Source organism: Vespa mandarinia, chromosome 8 (assembly GCF_050613455.1).
Source record: "Vespa mandarinia isolate Hongniang chromosome 8, ASM5061345v1, whole genome shotgun sequence".
In the NCBI taxonomy this organism is placed as follows: domain Eukaryota; kingdom Metazoa; phylum Arthropoda; class Insecta; order Hymenoptera; family Vespidae; genus Vespa; species Vespa mandarinia.
The window spans coordinates 3,736,165-3,762,831 of NC_140817.1; the positions used below are offsets into that span (position 1 = coordinate 3,736,165).

At 31.9% G+C, this 26,667-nt stretch overlaps 1 protein-coding gene across 9 annotated transcripts; it reads right to left on the reverse strand.

Moving 5' to 3' along the window:
- Positions 1 to 796: 796 nt before the first annotated feature.
- LOC118451056 (uncharacterized) lies at positions 797 to 26,073 on the reverse strand. Of its 9 annotated transcripts, none has more exons than XM_085659029.1 (5): positions 25,687 to 26,073; positions 4,257 to 4,664; positions 3,111 to 3,862; positions 1,527 to 3,019; positions 797 to 1,466 (listed from the first exon to the last, which is right to left on the reverse strand). In XM_085659029.1, exons 1-5 carry the CDS (start codon positions 25,771 to 25,773, stop codon positions 1,252 to 1,254), a joined length of 2,955 nt encoding a protein of 984 aa, XP_085515155.1. In that variant the 5' UTR covers positions 25,774 to 26,073; the 3' UTR covers positions 797 to 1,251. The 9 variants fall into 9 exon arrangements, with proteins under 9 accessions (XP_085515155.1, XP_035743067.2, XP_035743071.2 ...); XM_035887178.2 differs by lacking the exon at positions 25,687 to 26,073 and adding exons at positions 9,711 to 9,859; positions 11,945 to 12,095 and having other exon boundaries at positions 798 to 3,019; XM_035887176.2 differs by lacking the exon at positions 25,687 to 26,073 and adding exons at positions 9,711 to 9,859; positions 11,373 to 11,592 and having other exon boundaries at positions 798 to 3,019.
- Between the last annotated feature and the right edge of the window lie 594 nt (positions 26,074 to 26,667).

Below are 26,667 nucleotides of genomic sequence, written 5' to 3' on the forward strand. Positions count from 1 at the left end.
ATAAAAGAATTTTATAAAATCTTATTAAATTAAAGTAAATGAAATGTATAATACGCTATCATTTAATTTATTACTTATGTGTAATTGTATATTTTTCCAATGAAATTTTCCATTCCCGTTAATATCGTATTTTCATAAAAAATGTTTCTGAACGAATAAGTTTATCATGCAATTCGAAAATATGGTTCTTTATATATATATATATTTTCTTTGCCTTTATCAAATTTGTTTAAATGTAGAACATAGAAATTGATTCTTTTTTTTTTCAAGTTGCATGCAAATAAGAAATAATTATGGGCACCATATTGTTAATTATTAAATATTGCTTGCCAATTATAACGTAAAAAAAATCGATAATATCTATATATCGGTGAGTTAATATAAATCATCGAAACGATGGGTAATAGTCTAATCATTTTTGTCATTTCTTTTGAATAATATTTATCGTTTAATATTAACATTTATTGAATTTGCCCTATGCCTACATAAGAATTGAAAATTAATTTTGAAACTTTATTTATGTTCTCTTTAATATTTAAGTTCATATTAATATCACACATAAAGATGAAATTAGAAATCAAACACTTGATAACAACGGATATTATTTGTATTCGAATTAAAACGATCATTATTGCAACTCAGCCGATAAAAATAAATGTGCAAAATTAAAACTCTACCGAGTCGTGGTATAAATTTTTTTTCATTGGTTCGAAAAATTGTGTTCATTGTTATCATTATTATTATTATCATTATTATTATTATTATCATCATTATTATTATTACCATTATTATTAATAAGTAATATTATTCTTAAGGCTAGCAGAAAAAAAAAAGAAAAAAAAGAAAAAAACAAAAGAGATATTTTTTAGCATACACATATAAATACTTTTCTCTTTCAATTGAACTATTACAATAATAATATAAAAGTGACTACAATTTTTGTTTACAATTATACAGAAATACCATGGGGTATATTTTAAAAACAGTAATTAATAATCCATTGGATATCTCTAGGAATTGTTCAACGACGAGCGGAACATAGCGAGAATATTAGTTATACACACACATACACACACATATACACAAGAAAAATTTGCAAGCATAATTAATTAGCTTTGCATAACAGGAATCGATATATTTCAAATCTAAAATAATTTATAATATTAATCTTCCAAAAACTCTCTTAACAAATTCATTTTCCTCTTATCTGTTGTAAATAGTGTAACTTTTAGAAAAGCGTTTAATTAATCATCAAACGAATGGTCCAGTCCAATGTCTGACATGTGTTGTCGTTGTTGGCGTCGCTGTCGTTGTTGTCGTTGCCGTTGACGTTGCCGTTGACGTTGACGTTGCCGTTGCCGTCACCATCGCCGTAGTCGTCGTTGTTGTCGTCGTCATCGTCATCGTCATTGTCGTCGTCATCGTCGTCGTCGTATTAGTATTATACGTCGAGGCATTATGTTTTTCTAAAAACGCCGTAGCTTTTATTTTGTTCTTATATTTAACATCCTTAGGTTTAAGCATACTTTTATGATTACTCAATAATCTCGAGGGTGTTAATATGGATTTGTTGCTCAGACCCGTTGCTTCTAAGAAATTGTCGTAACCAGTATTCGCATTATTCGTAGCAGTCGTAAGATGATTATTATTGTCTTTGGTCAGTGCGTTATTAGTTTCATTTTGACTAACTGGTACTACGAGATGATTATTACTAAGTCGTTCCGAACCATCGGCTTCTGGCCGATTTGGATCATCCGAAAGATCGCATTCGTCGAGGTTAAATTCCTCAAAGTTTTGTCTTATGTCGAATTCTTGACCGAATTCCGTACGAACGTATCTCTCCTTCGGTTTGTTACGTTCCTTAGATCGTTCCTCATTTTCTCCACCAATTTTAAATTCCTCAAAGTGCCGTACTATGTTCGTAACCCTTGGAATTTTACGTGATCGATGGACGACATTCTTTTCGTTGGAATGTCGTGATTGAAAGGACGAACGAACGTTATTGAATCGATTTTTCCAAAAATTACCATCCTCGTTGTTTCCAACATTTTTCGTAGACGTTTCGTCGAAATTTAAATTTTTAACAGAGGTCTTTGTTATCGTCGATGAAGATTCAATCGGTGAACCAATAAGAGTGAAGATCTTTTTCCCATGTGCAGCAGCAGAACTGACCTCTGACAATTTCTTTCTCGTTTCGTCAATCAAAAACGACGGGCTTGGTATTTTCTTTAATATCAAGGTATTATTACGAAATTGTGGCTTCGGTGGTAAAGCTGGTGGAGTTTTAGGCGATGGCAATATAACTTCCGGTAAGGACTCGATGTCCTCGTAATCAAGATTCTTAGCTATGGTCAAACGTTTCGTCGACATTTGCAAACACGTCTTCTCTTCGATTCTTTCCATTCTAAGCGGTGGACTAACCGATTGAATAGGTATTTTTGGCTTTTGAGTTGACGAGGCAAGGCCTGAATTTTTTATTTCCTCTGGCTCTACCTTTGGCTCTATAATTACGATCGGTATAACTTTTGGTTCTTCAGGGTCATCCTCGAGAACAGATTCTACGGTAGAATTAACAACTTCGTTTGGATCAACCGGATGAGTTATTCTCATGCCATATTCATCCTCGGAAGCTGTGGCCTCGAAACTGGCGACGTTCATCGATCTTTGATCACTAAAATCACCACTTAATGTCTCCTTTTCCATCAATCCTTCTTCAGAATTTTTCCTTTCCATTTCTGAACCAACCGATTCGATATCCGATAATCTAGCCGGTTGAAATCTCACTGTCCTACCTCTGTGTTTAAATCTCCTTGGTACCGATAATACACGATCCTCGTCTTCCATATCCCTCAAAAGTATTTGATTGACACATTCAAGGACGGAATTATGATTACTGTTCGATCGATATGAAGTATGCCTGAATACGTCGTCGTTAGTTTTATCTTCGTCAGGATCACTATACCAATTACCACTAGTCTCTTCTGTATTCTGTTCATCCGTCGTCTCGGCTTCGATCGAGCTGCAAGATAAACGAAAAGGATCAAGAATAAATTATGATATATCAATGATACATCGACCTCATATATCATTATTTCTCGTTAAATACTTACGTATCGTTATTGTTATTTGTATAATCCTGAGAAATTTCAGGGACGACTCTACCATTCGAATGTTCCAAATTTTTCACATTGTTCTCATTGAAGGAATTAACATATATCGGTTCCTGTTCCTTCTCTTCGTCCTCCGAAACAAAATTACAATCCATACCGTCGTCCTTGCTTTCCGTTCTTATAATATTCGTACCAACGATCGAACCTTTCATCGAAACTTTTTGGGATTTCGATCTACCTAAAGAAGTTTTCCTCTTCGTCGAACTAAACGCAACCTCACCGACCAATAACGTTTCTCTCTCTTTATCGTCATTGATATTATCGTTATATTCGTCATCCTCGTCTTCTCTCTCGTCGTCATCCAACTCGTTGTTATCCTCATCGAATATCATAGTCGTCTCATTTTCACTATCCGTTACTGTTGTTGGTGTACATCTATTCGATTTGTTCAAGGTCGAACCCGGCGATACATCCGTACTCTCACCCTCGCAAAATCCTTCCGTACTGATCAACGATGGACTCCCCTCCGTTGTAGTAGTAACGATAGATACATCAGTATTTTCGCTACTTGTCATACTCGTCTTCGAGACATCACTACCCGCAAAACTATACGTCTTCTTTATCCCACGATCCAAGTTTTCCAAAGCTACTGGTATTACCTCCGAAGAATCGAGTTTCGTAATAATTTCACACTTGAGATTCTCGATCTCTTTACTGAGATCATCGTCGTCTTGTCTCGAGTCGATTTCATTCTAAACATTTTCAAAGAAATAAATTATCCCTTTTTATATATATATATATTTTTTTTTTCTTTTTAAATTGTATACTCTTGAATATTATCGAAATCAAATTTATACAGGTCGGTGGCAACAATTTTTTACATCTTATATTAAAAATCAATTGCTTTGTTCTCGAGATTTGTTTTTCCCCTGTCTTTTTTTTTTTTTTTTAAATTGTAAAACTACGAACTTAGAAGCTACTACTTTTTTTTTACAAGCTGAAAAAAAAAGAAATTAGTCCCTTTCAAAAATAAATGTCTCGAAAAATAGCGATCCTTTTTTTTTCTTTGGCTCAATTTTTGACACAACCTGTACAAATTCTTTTTCTTCTTATTATTATTATTATTACTATTGCTGTTTTCATTACCTCGAGTTTTTCAGTCTTCTCCAACGAAGAACTCTTATCAACGTTAGGACCAATGTTGACCTTTATACCCGATGTCCTACCTAATATCTGCTCACGTTTAGATTTGATATAATTTTTGGTGTAACGTCTTAGCCTAGCGATTTCCAATTGTTGATTCCTAATAACGTTGTCCTTTTCGCATAATACCTGCCTAATCGACTTTTGTTCTTGCTTCAGTCGTGCTTCTAGGATCAACAAAGCACGTAGAATCCGTGATAATTGTTGATCCCTTAAAGTCCTTTCCGATTCGTATAATGCTGTACGATTGTCCAATTCTCTCACCAAATCTCGACATCTTTTCGTCGCAGCTTTTAATGTTTCTTGAGTATGAGCTAATTCTTCCTTTAACGTTCGAACCTCGGTTTCCATCTGAAAGACATCGAAATATTTTTGTTTTCCCCCTTTTACTTTTTCTTTTCTTGTCAGAATTTAAATAAAATTAAATTGTTTTAAAATATTTGATCCGCGCATGAGATCTAGATCTAGAACATTTCTCAATAAATATTGATAACTCGCGGACCGATATTTGGGCCGTCGTTAAATTTTTAATGGGTCACGATCGATAGATATATATTCTACAATCAAAACGTGAAAATTGATTGATTCATTAGAAAGGCATCTTAAAAATTCACGTAAGATTTTCTTTGCGTTAATAATGCCGCTATAAAATTCCTATCCTTCGAAATAATACAGAGTGACTACGATCCTATATCGAGATTCTTTGAAATTGTATATCATAGAGAGAGAGAAAAAAAGAAAAAAAAGTTTTAGATCGCACAGCAAAAAATAAACGTTGATCCAACAGTTAGATAATTATGGATCAAATTTAAATAAATTTTTTTTATTATAATCTACGGATTAATCGAATATTTTCAATTCGAATTACATTATAGATTTCAAATCGTTCGATATCCGATGACTAATAATATTCGTCGATGACAGAACAACTTCTGTATAGTTGTTCTGTAAAGTGAATAGATCGGATACGTGTGAGAAACTACATTTGTGTCGCACGCGTGAACAAACGAGGAATTCACGAGAATCGAACACTTTCCTGCTACGGAATCCGGGCGAACGCTTACGTGGCAGGAAACGATCCACGAAACTTAACAACTGTTTGAGGTTTAATTACGAGAAGTATTTATGCGATATCTTATACGAAATATTTGATATATACATATATATATATATATATATAAAACTCATCAACATTTACAAACAATATTTGATATGGAATCTAACGGTATTAACTAGATTCATCGTTCGATCCACTTTTCTATCAGCGAAAGTGCACAGCTGTTCGTTTTTTTCTGTTTTTTTTTGTTTTTTGTTTTGTTTTGGTTTTCCTTTTTTTTTTTTTTTTTTTTTTTTTTTCTAAACGATAAGCACATACGCACTTAATTTTAATTCGTTTTATTGTAAACGTAAACGTTGAAATTTATCACTAATCGTTACAGACATTAAGATCGTTAATTATGATATTTAATGTCCGTAATCGATTTGAGAAAAAAATCTTTTTGACGGTTGTTATAGATTACAATGTAAAAAAATTACTTGGAAAATTTTTTTCGATCGGCACCGGTGCAACCGACATGTGCATCATCAATGAATTTCGAAACGGGGTCATTCCCGATAAACGTCATAAGGCCATTGGTCAATTTTTCGAGGAAATCAGTGACGGTGCCAATGTGATATATATATATATATATATATATATATACACACATTCATTGACGATAGATACGTAATAAATATCTCACGTCGATACTTAATGTCATTTTAATTAACATTCCAAGTTATTGGTTTCTTTGATAGAATCAATGTAATCAGTTCTTAATGGATTAATAATTGTTAGTATCATGAACATGAACATACATCGAACATACGTGACATAATTTAATGAACAAATTGCTATGAGATGAAGAAAGAAAAAAAAAAAAAGAAAAGAAAAAGAGAGAAGATTCTTTGATAAGATAAAATTCGTACGTACTTGCATTATCATTTTTTCTTGCAATTAATTTTTTCTCAAAGCTAAGCATACGTACGAAGAAAAAAGAAAGGACGAAAGAAAGAAACAAAACAAAAAAAGAAAAAAAAAAAAAAAAGAGAAAAAAGAAAAAACGATCAATCGTAAAATTTCTTCATTCAGCCTGTAAAAAATATATTGTATTCTTCTCTTTACCTTTTCTTTTTTTTTTTTGTTTTTTGTTTTTTCTTTTGTTCGTTTCTTCCTTAACGAAGAAGAAGTTCTCATTCGAACGGACAAATCTTTTCTCTTCTTTTTATACGAACGATATCGTTCTCGTAAAAAAATTCGAAAATCATCACCCACCCAAAAAGCTCGAAAACGTATATATACGACAAAAGATTATCATCGAAAAGGTTCGTTCTCACTGTTAAATAAGGATAACAAAAGAAACACACTTTTCGATCACATTAAAGCGTTCGAAGTTTCGTAGAAAAGGAACACTATTGGACGGGGGTTTTAGTTGCTTGCTTGCTTGCTTGTTTGCTTGCTCACCTCGATAGGAAAATATCAAAATGATGATCGGCGGAAACAACAACCGCGTTCGGTCGCGCTTGTCGATCGAGTTTCATCCGATTTCGAAGCGACATGACATTCTGCCGACGGCACTCGTCCTCGGAACATTCGTCGCGAGTTGTCTCCTTCGGCCTCGGAGACCACGAGAGCGAGCACACGAGCACGAGCACTAAAACACGAGTGAGAGCGAGCGAGCGAGCGAGCGAACGAGAGAGAGAGAGAGAGAGAGAGAGAGAGAGAGAGAGAGAGAGAAAGAAAGAAAGAGAGGGGAGAAAGAAAGAGAGAGAGAGGGGGGGGAGAAAGCGAAAGATAGGACGCCGGTTGGTTTATCCAACGAAACACGAAGGTCCTCGAGGATAGCCGAAGTTCGTCGAAACTCGTCGAATGTAGAATAAGACGAACGATATCTTTAAGTTTTACGTGTAATTCACACGTACGCAAGCACGCATCACGTATGTACATAAGTACGTAACAATCAACAGGACACTCGAAACAAATTATATACCCTTTATATTCTTTGTCTTTTTCTTTATTTATCTTTATCTTAATCTCTTTCTCTCTTTCTCTCTCTCTTTCTCTCTCTGTCTATTTTCGTTTTTTATTTCTTTTAAAGTCTTAACTCGACCGCTGCTACTGCCGGTGCTGACATATTCTTTGTCTTTGGCGCAGGCGCGCACGCGAGCCTAGCGAAATAAGGGGAGAGAGAGAGAGAGAGAGAGAGAGAGAGAGAGAGAGAGAGAACAAGAGAGAGAGAGAGAGAGACGAATACGAACGAAAAACGACGAAATCACACGAATCCTGTCGAGAAACTGTTCGGGACTCGCTCGCGCGACCAGTCGACGCGCATACTCCCTCGAAAGAGTTAGGAGTGGGGTCTGTGACGGAGTGGGGTAGGGTTGTGAGACTAGGTAAGTCGTATGGGGAAGGGAGGGGATACCGAGGGACGCGGCGAGCAGCGATAAAGGCCAGCAGAGAGGTGAGACGACTGCACGCGCGGTTAGGCGAGGCCAGCAGCCTAAGTTGCTGTTGTGTACAGTAGCGGATAGAGAAATGGCTCGAGAATTCATTCGTGTAATTCCTATATTAAATCGGGAATTTATCTTTCCTTTTTTCATTTTGTCACTTCTCATCATTCTCTTTTTAATATTAAATCACAGTTATAAATATCATCGTATATTGCAATAATACATGTATAATTTTTTTTTCTTTTTTTTTTTTTTTTTTTTTTTTTTTCTTTTAAAATTTTTTTAATATTATCGTCCTTCGTCGAAATTTTTTCCTAGCAATATTGAGATTTAGATACATCGATTCAATCGATTTTTCCTCGTAATCTTTATTGTTTCCTTACGAAAGTAGAAACGAACAGATTTTTGTTTTTATTTTTTTCTTTCTTTCTTTTTTTTTTTCCAAATATAAAATAATAAAGAGGAAATTTGATCGATGGGAAAAAGTTTCCATACTATCATACACATATAGGACATTTTTGTTGAACGCTGTACGGTTCTGTTAGGCGGTATAGTTTGGCCTGGCTTGGCCTGGTATACTTTTGATACAGTCGTCGTCGTCGTCGTCGTTGTCGTCATCGTCGTTGTTGTTTGTCTCGTCTTCACTTGCTTCTTCCTTACTTTCTTTCTTTCTTTCTTTCTTTCTTTCTTTCTTTCTTTCATTCTTCCTTCCTTCGTTTCTTTTTTTCTTTCGAGAACGATGTCGTACGCTCAACATCGTTGCAAAATAAAAACGATAATAGGGACTCTTCAATCGTCTCATAACAATCGTTCCTAATGCAAATTCGGTTCTCCTCAATATAAACGTCCTCGGTGTATTTGAATTGCACCATCGTCGATGGTAATCTTTATGAACAACACATATCGGTACATCCGGTTTATTTACTACACCTAATATGCGTCGTGTGTCGGATTAGCTTCCTTGTTATATAGTCTACACGTTAAATGCATGCATACTGTTTTTTTTTTTTTTTTTTTTTTTTTTTTTTTATTAGGGAGATCTAACGTTCCTTTAAACTCTCTGCAAATGATATCTATATATTACATAGATATTATTTGATATAAAAATTACAAAATGACGAATCAATGAAAGAAAATTTTAATTGTTACGCTTTTAATCATTTCTATTATATATAGATATATTGTATGCGTAAAGAAAGATTTATACGTTATTATATGATTACAAGATAACATTAGCTAATCTCTGATATATGTATGAAAACAAATAGGATAATAACTTTTCTTCGAATTCCTTTGGCTAGTATGTCAATATAAATATGAAAACAAATATCGGTATGTTACTCTTTCGTTTTTCTTTTTTTCTTTCTTTTTTTGTTTTTTTTTTTTTTTTTATCGAATTCCTTTAATTCGTGATATATTTATTTTCTTTACTCCATCTCACCTCGTCTCACTCGTACGTATTACATATATATATTTTTTCAAAGTTATCATATAGTAAACGTTTTCTGTATTTGTTTATTAAAAGATTATTCCTTATTTGTTAGCTATGTACATATAACGCGCAATGAATCTTGACTAAACTCGTAGAACTATTCGTTTGTTTTCTCTTTCTCCCTCTTTCTCTCTCTCTCTCTCTTTCTCTCTCTCTCTCTCTTTCTCTCTTTTTCTCTTTCCATGATAACGTCTCATCGATTTATTAACTCCGTTACCTTAGAAACTCGTTGCTCGTAAGATTCCAGTCTCTTAATATGGAATTTGTAGCCGATAACCGTTATCATGATGCACGAATAGCTTAGTTGGTGAACAATAGTAGAGAAAACAAGAGAGAGAGAGAGAGAGAGAGAGAGAGAGAGAGAGAAAGAAAGAGAGAGAAAATGAGAGCAAAAAGAAGGGGGAAGGAAAGCTTACCGCCTGCGTGTAATTGAGCCAAAGCTTCGAATCGATTTTCTTTCTGCACGACATCCTTGATAAAATTTTGTTATTTTCCTTTTTCCTCTCCTTCGAACGTTCACACACAAACACCTCCGCTCGAGTTGTTCTTCATAACGAATGTTTCTCTATAATCGAAATTTTATTTTAACGCACAACACAATGATTTCGTTTAGTTACGTTACATTTCGTTTTATTTCGACTTTGACCGTCCTTTCGAATACGTAATAAAATCGATAAGAAATTTAGTGACAATATCGAAACACAATACCGTATACGTGCACACACATACACACACAAATACGTAAAAACATACATATGTGTAAATATATATATATATATATATATAAAATATCTTTTTTATTTTTTCCATTATTTTCAATCTTTGATAGATAAAATAGACAGAAACGAGCTGGCAATGGTGGCCTCTTGTAGTAGTTTCATGGTCAATTCGTGCTGCACGATCTCAGAAGGGTAAAAGATCGACGGGTCCGATAATTTCAATGGATCGTCGATAAACTTTGCGCTTCCAATATTCTCTAATCTTAACCCATTCCCCGGTGGTTGTTATCGTTTACTTTAAAAAAGAAAGAAAGAAAGAAAGAAAAAAAAAACAAAATAAAGAAAGGAAAAGAAGAACAAGAAGAAGTAGAAAACAGAAACAAAATTCTTTTTTTAATTAAAGATTAGAAAAAGCATTGGAAAAGAAAATAAATGAATAAAAAGAAAGCTTTTAAATTAAATGATTCGGACATAGGAATTTTTAAGAATTAGAAAGAGGATTTATAAGGACAAAAAAAAATCAGTAATTTATGAGGATACACCGTGATGCGTGATTTTATATAAGTAGACATATATGAAAATGAAAAAGAGGGAGAGAGAGAGAGAGAGATAAAGAGAGAGATTGAGAGAAGCTTTGATTCTCTAGATACTATATATATATATATATATATATACATTACATTTTATGTATTTGAGGAAACAAATAGATTTGACAATTTTACTACGATCTCGAAGAAACAGATGATGTTCTCTCATTCTCTCCCTCTCTCTCTCTCTCGCATTGCAATGTTAAAAGCTAATTTACAAGGAAGGTCGTCGTGACTCCCAAGAGATACTTCGGTTATGTTCTTGGCGCGCACTTTGGTGTTAATTGGCTAGAATTAATTAGTAACAGGAACGATACGAAAGATGATGTAGCAGTGGTTATCGCGCTCGTCTAATGGAATTCTCAACTTCTTATTTATTTATTTATTTATTTTCTTTCTTTTTTTCTTTCTTTCTAATATATATATATAGGTATTATCACGAGAAATCATTTACGAGTTTGTTCCACAATAATCGATATCATTGAACTTATATATATATATATATATATATATATATATATATATATATATATATTATGCGTGTAGAGTGGTCATTGAATCATTATTAAGAATCCTGTTACATGATCCAAAACTTAATTGATTATCTTTAAATGATTAAAGGAATATAAATATCTACATTTTTTGATTTCGTTCGAACAATACTTTGCGTATGTACGTACGTGTGTGTATGTGTGTGCGTGTGTATATATATACATATATATATATATATATATGTATATACATATTTTTTTTTTTTTATTACATATCATACGTTATCCATTATGTCTACACGTATCACTCGATCGATGACATTACTATGAACACGATGATTCAGTGATTAATAATAATTCTTCCTTTTCCTTTTCTATACCGAGGCGAGATAAAAAATTTTTGTCACTGTCACCTTCGATAAATCGATATACAAATCAAAGTAACTATCATTCGAATAGGAACACAAAGTGAGACTAATACACGATCTACGAAGAGAAACATCGTACTGTTCGTCCTCGTCTGACCCGTCACTTTCCTTATCTCCTTAGTCTCCAATAAGATAAGGATAAAGTTGCTCGTTGCTGACGTTAGAGTTCTCTTTTAATCTCAATCTTTTTTCTCTCTCTCTTTCTCTCTCTCTCTCATATACACACACACACTTACTCACACACACACACACAATTTCTCTCTCTCTCTCTCTCTCTCTCTCTGTCTCAAAAATCGTATATTTTCTTTTTATAATCTTTAGTTTCGTCGTTTTTAATATTTACGAATCCCATCATTCTATTTCAAGGTAATACGGTCGTCGAGTGTTCGAGTAGATCAAGGATCTATAGGATCGAATGTACTAACCGAGAATCGTTGACTATCCGTCTTTTTAATCCTCCATTGTATTTATAAAACGATATCACAAACGTACATATGTACACAGTAACATATGGCCGACGGTTGGGAGAAGAAAGAAGAATAATCGATAGAGTTTCCTGATAACGGCGTACAACGTGACTGAAAATTGTCTCGGCTGTTTTGTTACTTATGTATGTATATATGTATGTATGTATGTATGTATGTATGTATGTTGTAAGTACATACGATCGTGTTCTAACCATCGTTTAAAGGAAGGAAATACGTAACCGCAATGAAAATGACGACGTTGCCACGACTTATAATAAACAATGAATTAAGTTCAAGTATGAAACTCTATTAAATTTATTTATGTATACTTATGTATTTATTTATGTATATACTTATGTATACTATGTATTTATTTATTTATTTATATATGTACGTGTGTATGTATATACATATGTATGTATGTATATGTAACACAAGTCAGAAAGATAAACAACGCTCGTGGAAATTTTTGGTTTTGTGATGTGTGTTTTATTTAATGTCGAATAATCATTTCTTTTTTCTTTCTTTTTTTTCTCTCTTTTTTTTTTTTTTTTTTTTTTTTTACACACCGACAACACCTATAAAATTTCAAGGGGACGATAATCACCATGAAGTTCTCAGGAAATTTTATAGTCCATTAAACAAAAAAAAAAAAAAAAAAAAAAAAAAAGGCATAAATTATTGAATCTTTTCTTCTTTTTTTTTGTTTTGTTTTCTTGCGTTTTCTTTCGCAAAAATTTTTCCATCAAGAATAAAACCATGCCATTTTCATCATCGCCTTATTATCTAGTTATGCTTTTTAATGTTCCCTTGAATACACATCTTATTTCTTGCGCAATGATCAATGACAGTAGGTGGTTTTATTTTTAAAATTCCGATGGATCTTGTGTACGCATAATAATCTTCCTCCACATAAACGATCGCACGTCAAAGAGAAGACAAAGATTCTTGTGTCCCGTATATGTATATAACCGTAAATATTAACGATACTGGGTCAATGAAAATATCAAGATGCTTATGTTAAATCTCTCTCTCTCTCTCTCTCTCTCTCTCTCTTTCTTCTCTTTTTATCTATCTCCATATCTTTCTTTGTGGGAAATGTCAAGAAGAAGATAAGCTAAAATACGTAAAGATTATTTTCATCTTGTTTGATATATGATAATGAATACAAAATAAAACGAACGGAATTTTCTTTAATAAACAAAAGTAACAAAGAATATTATAAAAAAAAAAATAAAAAAGGGAAAACTTGTTGATACATATATATTTCATTTACAATGAACGAATCTCATTCTTTTCTTCGTAAACTATTGTGATAATCTGTGAAAACGATTCGTCTATGCGGAGGTAACTAAAAATGATTATCAAGTTAACTAGCTAACAATTTCTTTACGTGTCACGCTTTCTTGAATTTCTTAGTTTCTCAGAGACAACACAATTTTAGTATAATCGTCATCATCAAAAATATACTATATATATATATATATATATATATATATATATATATATATATATTTACAACGCGTTTTATCTATTTACGAGAAAAATAAAATGAATGCATAAAAGAAACTTTAATCGATATTAAAGATATCAATTCAAGATATACATAGATATATGAAGAGATAAAACTATCGTTTAAACTGGGACATGGTCAATTTTACAGGCGACGTTTCCCGATGGATTTTCCTTAAAGAAAAACGAAAAAAAGAAAACAATATATATATATAAAAATATATATGTAATACAAAATACAATTAATGAATTTTATTAACAATGTAAAAAAGATAAAATATTAAAACAAGACAACGATCATCATTATCCATATCATATTTGTTCCATTTGCAGAGTCATTAATCTCTCCCAGATATTTATTTTAATTAAATGATTATAATATCATTTAAATTTTAACGTACGTATATCGGATAAATAAAAATAACTAATGATCGATGATTTATTAGTTTAATATCAGATAGAATGGAATGTGCCAACTATAAAGGAATATTAAGACGTCGGCCGACCTACTTCTTTCATAAAATCGAACACAAACTACATTAAATTTTATTCGCATATGTATTCTCATGTATGTTGGATGTATATATATATACATATATATATATATATATACATATATATATATACATATATATGTATTTATGTAGTTACATATTTTATTTAAACGAATTCGACAAAAATGTGAAACTTTCGAAGAAAGTTCAAGGCGGATTTAAACGAACATATGTGTTATAAGCGAAATATAACGCGTGTTTATATGCAAGCTACCTTTTCTCGCTAGATTATTATATCCATGCTTAGAGAGTGGGAGACGCAGAGGAAGAGGGAAATAGTGACGCAGCAGAGCGTGGAGAACGCACGACAAAAATACGTACGACGGACCTAGTTTTCGCAATTACAACCGATATGGAGCGAAAGTCACTCCTTGTTATTTCTTTCTTCCTTTCTTTCTTTCTTCCTTTCTTTTTTTAGTTTCTATTCTATTTTCTAATAAATAATATTCGTGTTTATGTGGATATCTAAGTATAAATGAACCTCTTATAACAAGTAAAATTTGTAACGTCATTTTATATATATATATATATATATATATATATATATATATATATACATATATATACATATATGAAATATTCTATATTTGGCGAAAGTAAGAAGAAAAGAAATGAAAAAAGAAATTGAAAAAAAAAAAAGAAAAATAATAATAATAGTAATAATAATTTTCAAAATTCGTCATAGACAATTAAATCTAAACTAACATAAATCAAATTTTAAACATTAATCTATCTTTACATTTACACATTTCACTTGTAAATAATAATAAAAGTTAAATGATATGCATGTACTGATAATACTAATAATGATAGAAAAGATAAAAAAAAAAAAAAAAAGAAGAAGAAGAAAGAAAAAGAAAAATGAAAGGAAATAAGACGAATGATAGCAAATATTTAATTGAAAAGAAATTAATCGTCTGTGTGACTGATTAAAATATATTTTATTGCACCTTATGCGATTATTTAAATCAGCATATAAATCTATTAATCGGATATTTACCTGGATAACGAAAAATAGACTAGTTTTTCTATTTTCTTTACTTCTTTTTCTTTTCTTTCTTTTTTTTTTTTTTGCTGACATACCCATAAACCATTATCATATCTTAAGATTTAACGTAACCATCACACTTTGAAATTTCTCTTTTAGATCATTCGAAGATCTCTCGAGATACGATCTTGAAATTATCATTTTTCTCGTAAGTCCGTGCATTTATATATATATATATATATATGTGTGTGTGTGTGTGTGTGTGTGTGTACATGTGTGTGTATTATACACCGATGACGCATGAATGGCGCGAAATTCACGCTATTACTTTACGCACGTGCCATTCGTATTTCTGTTCTCCGGATACACGCGTGGTATTACGTCTGCGCCAGTCGACGACGACGACGACGGCGAAGACGACGACGACGACGACGACAAAGACGACAAAAACGACGACGGAAGAGGATAATGACGGTATCAACGACGATGAAACGACGCGTCGCACGACGCGCGTCTTTTTGGTACTATAGTTTTGCGTGTACACCTTCTTCTCACTTTGCTTGCCTTGTTAAAGCGTTGACTGCCATAGTGATGATCGTCCATGATCATTCAACGAAATATACGGTCCTTATATACCGTCAATAATAATTTGCTTTGGATGATGATCGATATTATCGATATTTATTATTATTTAATTTTCGTTCAATTAATTAATAAATAATAAATTAATCACAAATCGAACGTCATAGGAATAAGAAAAATCTTTTTAACAATTTCTATTTCATAATTTTTCATTCAATAATTATTAGAGAAATTTTGTTATAATTTTATCCTTTTTCTTTTTATAGAAATATATATATATATATATATATAAAATAATTATTTATATAATAATTGTCGTAACTTGACATAATAATTGCCGATAAGAGAATAAATTGAAAAGGTGATATTATTCAAATACAAATTATAGTTTTACTATATAACTTGTAAAAAAGAAAAACTTATGTAAAACTTACTATTTACATTTTCTTTTTTTTTTCTTTCTTTTTTTGTTTTTCCATTTTTCGATATCTCTTTCAAAAGAAACAAGTTTTCTATTTACGACTTACGATCAAGTATAAGTATACATCGAAAGAAATGATTGAAGATCGAAGAAATTAATGATAAAATGGAGAAGAAAAAAAAAACAAAAAGAAATAAATAAAAAAATATGACATGGAAGGAGAGTATCGGAATCGAGTATGGGGCCAACGCCCTTGAACTCGATCGCCGTGACAATAGAGAACGTTTGCGCATATATTTCTTCGAAAGTCTCTGCCGCCGTCCGGTTTCGCGCGCGCGTAGGCGTCTCTTTGTTCCGCAAATGTGTGCGCGCGGTCTAGTATTATCTACGGCCAACACTATGCATATATGTATTTACATATAGATACACATAGACAGATAGATAGAGAAAGAAAGAGAGAGAGAGATATATATATATATATAGATGCAGTACTACGAGGTACTATCCGGTTTCACTCAGAAATCTGTGCTTTTGCATAACGCGAATTAGATCATTGTATATTAGGCTATTACGTTGCACAAACGATGAGACGCCATTGGATGCAATTACATCTTTATGCCATGAGATACTTGAATGATGTTGGCTTTAACGTTACCATGATATTTTATTATTGCGATAGAAATTGTGAAAACAATAGAGGTAATAAAATGAAATTTGTATAAAAATTAATTCATCCTTAATTCCATTGTTACCGTTACATAAATACATAAAATAATGGATATTAATTGGGAAACTTTTCACGGAGTTTCTTCAGGCTTCATTATTTATAAATGATTTTATTATCGTTATTAACTTGTTGTACATACGCATAATGTCTATGTAACAAGAATTATTAATGAAGAGAATAAAGAGATAAAATAAGATAGAAAAAATTTCAATCCCCAAGAGAATACTTACATCATAATGATGTAATGATTCAGATAATTCTAAAAAAGAAAAAAAAAAAAATAATAATAATAATAATATTGTAAACCTGGCTCCATTAAAAAGTTGTGAAAAATTCAAAAATGGTGACAGCTTAGAAATCTATTAGTATTAATTTTGCGCAGAGAATTCTAAAAAAAAAAAAAAAAAAGAAGAAAAGACAAGAGAGAGAAGAAAAAAAATTAAAAATAATTAAAAAAATTACTATCATAAGTCTTGCTTGGGATATGTCGAAATATAAAAAAATCAAAAGACTATAACGAACCGATAGATTCGAAAAAAAACTTTAGAACGATCAAGATACGAATTCTTAAATGAGTTCATTTTATTGTTGCAAGAGAGAGAGAGAGAGAGAGAGAGAGAGAGAGAGAGAGAGAGAGAGAGAGAGAGAGGAAAAGAAAGAGAGAAATAGAAAGAAAAAGAGTGAGAAAGAGAACCCTCTCTCTAATTCTCCATCTCTCTTAGAAGGTCGAGAGACAAACGATTTGCGCAAACGTCTTGATCGCTACTCTACCAGGCTAACAGAAGTTGGTAGCATGAGTATAAGCTCACACACGGTTATACTACTGCGTTATACTACTCGTGATCGAACGAGCCGCGCGTGTCTCTTTCGTGTCTCTCTGTTAAACTCGCCGGTATCCACGTGACTAACTGGCTCGCGACACACGCGTGCGGTTCCATGCGCGCGAGACTCGTCTCTGATTATCGAAGGAAAAAGCTTCTCCTCCTTCTCCTCCTCCTCTTCCTCTTCCTCCTCCTCCTTCTCCTTCTCCTCCTCTTTTTTTATCTTCTTCTTATTCTTCTTCTTATTCTTCTTCTTCTTCTTCTTATTCTTCTTATTCTTCTTATTCTTCTTATTCTTCTTCTTCTTCTTCCTCTTCCTTTCTTCTTAGACTACCTCCTCTTTTCTCTCGCTAATTTTATCCCATGGAAATCCGAAGGATTGAAATTGTTGTTGTTGTTGTTGTTATTGTTATGTTGCTATTTATCCCAACGTGTCTTGAATTATAGTTTTTTTTTACTTTTTATTTTATTTATTTTTTTTTCTGTCTTTTCTATTTTATTTTAGCATAGATAAATTATTTTTCACACTAAGGATTTTTAGCTTTATTCAATTTCTTGACACATTTCGTGGTCCATCAATTTTATATAATTTATATATTTCTAACAGTATGTTCGTTATATTTTTAAGTAAATTGTATTCTTTCTATTTCTCTCTCTCTCTCTCTCTCTCTCTCTCTCTCTCTCTCTCTCTCTCTCACCCCTCCGGTATCAGTCTCCAGCCCATTTTAATGATCAGAAAATATAATATAAAAAAGTTATTATTCTCAAAGGAAAGGCCTATATGTAGAAAATTTCATTTAAGGCAAATGATTTTTTAATTAAAAACATTTATTTAATCTATTAAAGTTTATAAAATAATTTAGTTGTTTTTCTTTTCATAGAATTTCCTTTTAATAGAAGTCTTTTTATATAGTATCTTTTTTACGATTCATTAATTTACTCAAAGTTTCTTATTTATATATATATATATATATATATATATATATATATATATATATATATATATATGTACGTATGTATGTATAGATACTTTATTTATACTATATAAGGGAAATTTTATAATTGGACAAAGGCTGTATTTGATGAGACCAAAGAAACCCTCTCCCTACTCATCGTACGTCTTAATGGCTATATATATATATATATATATATATATACATACTTATAGTGAATTTATTTAGTATCACGTAGAATACAGACGATACGTCCCTCATCTTCAATGACATCACATATTCATTCATACTTTTCTCAAAGATCTGCTGCAAGATATTTTACTGAGCGTATTTCTTGAATTTTTTTTTCTTTTTTTTTTTTTTTTTTTTTTTTAATTTTATTTTCTTTTCCTTTTTTCTTTTTTTGTAATTTCTTTTTCCTCTCCCAAATGACATTGTCTCTATGATCTGCATAATCCGCCCTGGTCATTCGTTTAAGCTCAACGAGAAATGAATAGATCGAATAGCTTTTTAAGAAGGAAACAGTAAATCCGCATGTCCGGAAGGCCCGTGAGAACACGACAAATTTTGCGAAAAACCTGGGTAAACGCGTAACGGTCGCTTCGCACGCTATTATCCGTCCCCGTTTATGCGATAAACCTGTTTTACGAGAGCGATTCAAAAGGCGTACAGGTGACCGTGCCATGCGTACTAATTTCTACTCCCTCGAAAAAGTACCGAAATGAAAATTATTTGTTTCTTTTTCTTTCTCCTTTTTTTCTTTTTTTTTTTTTTTGCTTTTTTTTCGTTTTTCTTTTTTTTTCGTTGAATCACATCTACAAACGCGACTAATTCAACTTAGATATCGCATCTAATACCTATACTCTCGAAAGGATATGGTAATCGAACAATTTTTTTCTTTTTGTGTTTTTTCAACAAACTGTATCCAATTTTATCGTATTTTGTGTCTTGATTGAGAGATAGGTATGTATTAAAAAAAAAAAGAAAAAAAAAAAAACAAAAAGGAAATTACAATATTATATAATTATTATTAATTAGGAAAAGATGTCTTTGTGAATATAACGTAGAAATATATTCATATATAACAGATTCATTGGTGAATCTTCCTTTCAATATGGCGAACGAATGCATAAATGTATGGTTGAATGCGTGTGCGTGCGTACCAATTAAAAGAATACTCAGTTCGCCGTTTACTTTTAATTGTTCTTAACGAAGCTAAACATGGTACATGGTCCACGTCATGTCGTATAATAATGTATAACGGGACTTTGTTAAATGAATAGGAAGGACCCTCCTATAAAATTTATTGTAGAATAATACGTAATAGTAAAACACATTATTCCTATTACGATTATAATATGCATACATAATTATAAGATACATTCGTATAGATTTATATGTAAAATTTAAATGAGTTACATTTCGTCTAGATTGATAATTAAATAGTAAAACGTTTTATTATATTATATCATATCAATATTATTCATATAAGATTCATAAATTGTTAATATTAAATATTAAACAAATATTATTAAACGGAATGAAGAGTTACACGATTGTATATTTTAATGAATTACATAAGTCGAATGTGAATTACATAAGTGAAGCGCATATGCAACAGACAAGTATAATCGTGACCGGTCATCGATGTGGTAACATTGTGATTTTTATTGTATGATAATAGTGATATAATAATAGTAACAATAACAATAATAATAATAATAATAATAATAATAATAATAATAATAATAATAATAATAATAATAATATAATATATTGTAGAGTAAAGAAAAATAAGGACAAGTCGATACTAACGGTAATAGTTATCTACAACGAGTTGCACGATCTCAATTAGTGATCCGAAATCTCCCCCGGCATTTTCTCCCTCTCCCTCTCTCTCCCTCTCTCTTTCTCTCTCTTTCTTTCTCTTTCTCGCTCTCTATCATTCTCTGTCTGTCTCTATCTTTGTCTCTCTTGTAAGAAGGGAAGAAGCAGGAAGATGGATCAAAGAGCAGATCCGGAGCGGCTCTTCTCTCGACCACCCGTCGACCGGTTTCCATTTGCGTTCCATTGACTCCTTGAACTTACGAAGGACTCGCTCGTTCGTTCGTCAAATCATGGAAACTCCTCCGGTCGAATATTTTTTTCAATGAGTTAAATGCATTCATCATTCATTAGATAAAATCGTGAATAAGTTAAGTATATGGTGTCTCTTATTTTACGAGGTGGACGGGGGGAGAGGGGTGAAGAGGAGGAGCGGGAAGATGGGGAAACCAATAAATAAAAAAGGTTTTTCTTACGTTAGAAAAATAATTATAAAAAAAAAAAAAAAAAAAAAAAAAAAAAAAATTAGAAAAAAAGAGTGAGAGAAAGAAAAAAATGATCGACGAGGAAAGACCCGAGATAATGATTTAATCGCGATAATCTATATTTTTTAAAATTTATTTTTATACTTTTGTACTTTATTTTATTGTTACTTTTTCTTTTTCTCTTTTTTCTTTTTCCTTTTTTTTTCTCTTTATCTTTTTTTTTCCTTCCTTTCGGTTTTGTTCCCCTCTTTTCTTTTTGTCATAATCAATCGAGTAATTTAATCTCATGAAAAAAACCGGTCCTCTTAGTCGAACAGTCCTCCCTGTGACTTCGAAGATATCGAATAAAATAAATTTCGTTGGTTTCAACGTAACGATCCCTTTGAATTATAATAAAGTGTCGGAATTGAATAAATACGATTCAGGATCGAACTATTCCTTTTTAGATCATGATTTTGTAAATATATGTTCAATATCAATAAATATCTTTTCTAACTCACCTTCAGCTCGGCATTTCGTCCAGCATCGTGCGAGTGTCGACGATGGAAAGCCGTCACGCTCGAAAGTATCGTCGAGACGATCATACGGAGGATAATACGTATAATATTGTTTTTCTTTTTTTCTTTTTGTTTTGTTTTTTTTTTTTCTTTTCTTTCTTTCTTTTCCCCCGTCAAACCTTTCAGCCCCTTTTAATAATCGTGAATCTCAATGAATCGGGACATCTTGAAACGCTTTTTATGCGCATAAACGTAAAGAGAGAAAAAAAAATTATTATTAATAGCACGTAGAACACGCGTTATGCGCGTTAATTTTGAATTTTAATTAATTTATCGTTAAATCAACGATCGAGATCTATGAGCGAGAAAATTGTGATGAACGAATTAAAATTGATATTATTGATCACACTGATTAACACAAATCACAGTAATACATTTTCGAATGATACGCAAGATATTCTTCTTCTTCTTTTTCTTCTTCTTCTTCTTCTGTTTCTTTTTTATCGAATACAACGATTACCAAAGAAAAAAAAAGGAACTATAAATATATCACTGTGATTCTCTTTCTTTTTTTTGTCCTCTTTTTTATAATTCTTTTGAAGAATAATATAACAAAAGAAAAAATATTTCGAGGAAAAGAAAAAAAAAGAGATCAAAGTTTTATAGATGAACTCAAACGAGAGTAGCGAAACGCATCTGGCAAAACGTCGAACGACACTGATACGATAGGCTCTTGTGCCTGTCGTGAAAGCTCTCTGGCCTTCTCTCTCTCTCTCTCTCTCTCTCTCTCTCTGTTTCTCTCTCTCTCTCTCTCACACAACGATCTCCCTCCTCTTTCCTACAGCAATCCTTCTAGTTCTTCCCTCTTACACTACCCCTTCTTCTTTTCCTTCATACTCCAACCCTTTACTCTTCGCCCTGATACAAACACACTCTAAAATCGTTCCGATTGGTTCCTATGGTAGATTAAACGCGGGAAAATTACGATTCGCCACCATTTTCGAAGAATTGTAACGTAAATTCAAACAACGCAAAACTAAACGTGAAAAATTAATCGATTCTCTTATATAATCGTAATATAATCAATTATATTAAGCTTTCCTAGAACGAACGAATCACCGTAGATCATTATTTATTACTCTAAAACGTGAAGGAGAATAAGATTTTTTTTTCTTTTTTTTTTTATGAAATAACGTTCAATAATTAAAAACTAATCGTTTATCGTTGGCTTTTTAAATTGAATACGGTAAATAATAATATGACCGTTTTGTCGGACTTGATATGAAAAATCTCAATGGGTTTAATGACCATCGTACGATGAAGAGAAAAACGACATTTAAAAAATTCACGAAAAAAAGAAAAAAGGTATAAGGGGAGACTGGAAGTGGGGGGGGAGGGTTTAATGATCATCGTTCGATGAAAAGAAAGAAGACATTTAAAAGATTTACGAAAAAAAGAAGTAGATGAAGAAAGGTGGGAGAGGTAATGTTGAAATTAAATCTAAATGGGCTTCAATGCAAACGTGAGAAAAAAAGAGAAAAGGATAAAGAGAGAGAGAGAGAGAGAGAGAGAGAGAGGGAAAGAGAGAAAGAAAAAGAGACTTGTAAAAGATCTATCAAGCACGTGCGCCAGGTACGCATGATGAGTCAGAGAAAGAAAGAAAGAAAGAAAGAAAGAAATAAAGAAATAATAAAAAGGAAAGAGAAAGATAAGCTGTTAGTATCTCGTGTGTAACGACTTCGCGTAGATATACGTAAACGGCTTCCTCCTTTTGTTCCCCTATGGCGTAAAAGCGCCCGTATAATGTGCCACGTCAAGAGAAATATACCAATACAAACTCAAACATAAATACAAAACACAATCATAATGTCGTGACATTAGTCTCGAAGGAGAAGAAGAAGGAGAAGGAGGAGGAGGAGGAGGACGAGGAAGAAAAAGAAAAAAAAGAAATACATCGAAGGAATAAGCTCGTGGAATCGACAACGATAAACCGCTCTCGACTATTCTCTTTTTAGTTACGCAGCTGGATCGGTTTTATGTGTGAGTTTTATGGTGAATAATACAATGAAAGTCACGTTTATCGTGTATGAGCACGGCGTTAGGTGACGACGAGAGCACGTGCTCACGCGTGCCTCTTTACAAAGGGCTCGCAAAAAGAAAAGCTAAGTACTTTATTTACTAAAGACTTTATGCTTGTACGTGATTTTGTATGCCCATTAAGTGAGTTCATTATCGGAGATCATTTATTATGGACAATCTAGGTTTCTTATATATATATATATTTTTTTTTTTTAATTCGTTAAATATTAGTTATATGCATTTATGACGTATATATATATATACATGTGTATAATAAACGATGTATTTTTTAATATTGTATATAATGAACGTTAGATGCAATATGTCATATATAAAAAATATGTTTTTAATGTTAATCAAAACAATGGCAAAAGTATAACCATTATCATCCCTTATTGTATAATTTAAGTATATGTATATAGAGTATATCTACTTATCCAAGGATAACTATTACGAAAATGTGACAATAATGACAGAATGAAATGTGTATATTGAAGAAGTGCGGGTGCTTGGAATGCAGTCGATAAAATATAGAGAATAAGAGAATACGTAGAGTTGAAGAAAGAGAGAGAGAGAGAGGGGGGGAGCGAGTAAAATAAAAAATCGCTCGCGACGGATATACACGGCCGTAGTTAGCTAAGTTAAAACTTAGTTCTGTTAGCTAAAACTTACGGAGCTACGATTTATCACGAAGGGATCCAGAGAATGCAAGAGGTTAAATTGCGCTTACGCGCGATCATTCTCGTCCCCCACCCCGTAGAAATAAATACGCGCTGTACACCCACGGTTGGTAACGCACTATGCGCGATAATAACATTTCCGGTCGTTGTAGTTGTAAGAGCTTAGGGTTCTCGCTAAACAAAGAGAGTAAAGAAGAGGGAAAAAAAGAAATAAAAAGGAAAAAAGAAAAGAGAGAGAGAGAGAGAGACGACGAGAGACATTTTATTATTCCTCTGACACCCGCTAAGAGTACAAAAAAGAAAGAAATAAAAAAAAAAAAGAAGAGAAAAAAAGAGAGAGAGAGAGAGAGAGAGCGAAAAGTGATTGTGCGAGAGAACAAATGTAGACAATTGGCTATGTTTAATTTTGCTCGATTCTACGCACCTGGGTTGCGATTCACCCGCCGAGTCTGAGGATCGTTATCTCGATAGTCGTTTGAAATAATCTTCTTACGAGATTGAGATAAAGATCTAATTTTCTTATCTATACTTGTGTTAACGAGTTAGAACATCTAGTTAACGATGTACGTAATGTTAAACAATTTATTTCGCTTTCTCAGAATGAAATGAAACGATGTAATTAACTGACGGGATTTTTGATCTTTCGATATTATGATTTTAAGGAAAAAAAATTATTTGAATTATGATATTGCACAAATAATAAGGTCAAATAATTAATTTTGTTTTAGGGATTAAATGTGCAATGTAATAAGAATCGAAATTATGATTATAAGAAAAAAAAAAAAAAAAAAAAAAAAAATGAAGAAGTTTATATATAAATATATACACGGTGTTCAGAAATTCGACGAACCGTTACGTAGATGCATAAATATATATGTTATTTCGAAAAGTTTCACTTTCCCTCTCTATCGAATGATTATCATTCTATTTCCATTCTAATTCTTTCGTTAGTTCTCTTCGTTTATTACGAAGAGAAAAGCTTGAGGTAATATCTTTTTTTTTCTCTTTTTTTTTTTTTTTCTTTTTTTTTTTTTCCTTTACCTTTCACAATGTGTGGAAAGCGATACAATGTGTAGTTTCACATAATTTCATTTCAACAAATGTAGTAGTCCTCATTATAGATGTCTCACGACAAAAAGATTATAATCAATTCGTTGTCTCTTTATCTTAACATTAGAAGATTGTTATTAAATTATTACATTTTTGTGTATTCGTTATCATCGTTAATAGAAACGATTATAATAGATAAGAAAAATATCGATAAGGAAAATAAGTATAAGGAAAATAAATAAAGTATAAGTGACGTGTAAAATGATAAATCGAACGCGTTACATTCTATATATATGAAATGATGTACAAAATGTTCAACAATTATGTATATATATATATATATATAAAAGAGAGATATACCATAGATAATTGCATATTATTATTTCTTCAATATTATTATCATTATCATTATCATTATTATTATTATTATTATTATTATTATTATTATTATTATTATTATTATTATTATTATTATTATTATTATTATTATTACTATTATTAAATACGCGTAATAACAATTAATGTACCTTGGAATTGGTTAAACCAATGGATTCGTAATCTGAATCCACGTAGAAGATGGAATTTGTTTCCCGACGAAGCCACATGTCTCCCATATGAAATTATTCCCATCGTTCGTGTTGCATCACTAAACTTGCGAATCATTGTCTATCTTGTAAACACATCATTTTTTATTTATTGTTCACAGTATTGATCGAAGGCTTGTTTGAAATGGCGAACAATGATTTCGATCAAAATTCAATGAGAAGATTTATTATATCATGAAAAAAAATTTGATATGAAAACGATTATTCTGTAACGATATTAGATAAGATCGATATAGATCTAGGATTAATCGTTTTAATTTTCATCGATCGTAATAAGAAATAATATCAAACTTTGGATCTTCGTGACTTGATCTTTTTTCTTTTCTTTTTATTTTTGTTTTTTTTTTCTTCTTTTTTTTCTTTTTTTTTCTTTATTTTTTCTTTTTTTTTTCTTTTTAAACGCATTCGTAAAAGAAACCGTGTGTGTATATCGAAAGTTTTCAAACTGTCCTTTTTCTTTTTTTTTACGAATTCGATGATTTTTGTTACAAAAGATAGAACAAATCCCGAGGAAATAACTATTCGTTAGTTCTTTCCGTCTCCGTAGTCCTACGAAAACTGGAAAGCGAAACGTTGCTCCCACAACTTCTCCCATTTGTGCACGCAACGTATCCTCCCTACTCTGCCAACGAGTATACCCTCCCGCTCTCTCTCACTTCTTCCTCACTCATTCTCTCTCTCTCTCTCTCTCTCTCTCTCTCTTTCTCTCTTTCTCTCACTCATTCTTTTCTTTTTGCATAGTCACCCTCTCTAAATAATCGATCAGTAATTTGTCTAATTCGTTATTCATCGAAAATTTTCTAGAGATTCGAGTTAATACTTATCTTTATCTGCCAATGAAAATGATTGAAATAATTCTTTTTTGCTTTATATATATATATATATATATATATATTATTATTA

Excerpts from the sequence above, each read along its gene's own strand:
- LOC118451056 (XM_035887172.2), bottom strand. The coding sequence starts at position 25,773 with ATGGGAGACATGTGGCTTCGTCGGGAAACAAATTCCATCTTCTACGTG. Across the intron at positions 4,665-25,686 it reads TTGGTTTAACCAATTCCAAG|ATGGAAACCGAGGTTCGAAC; the intron begins GTACATTAATTG and ends GATGTCTTTCAG. Across the intron at positions 3,863-4,256 it reads AGAAGACTGAAAAACTCGAG|AATGAAATCGACTCGAGACA; the intron begins GTAATGAAAACA and ends GAAAATGTTTAG.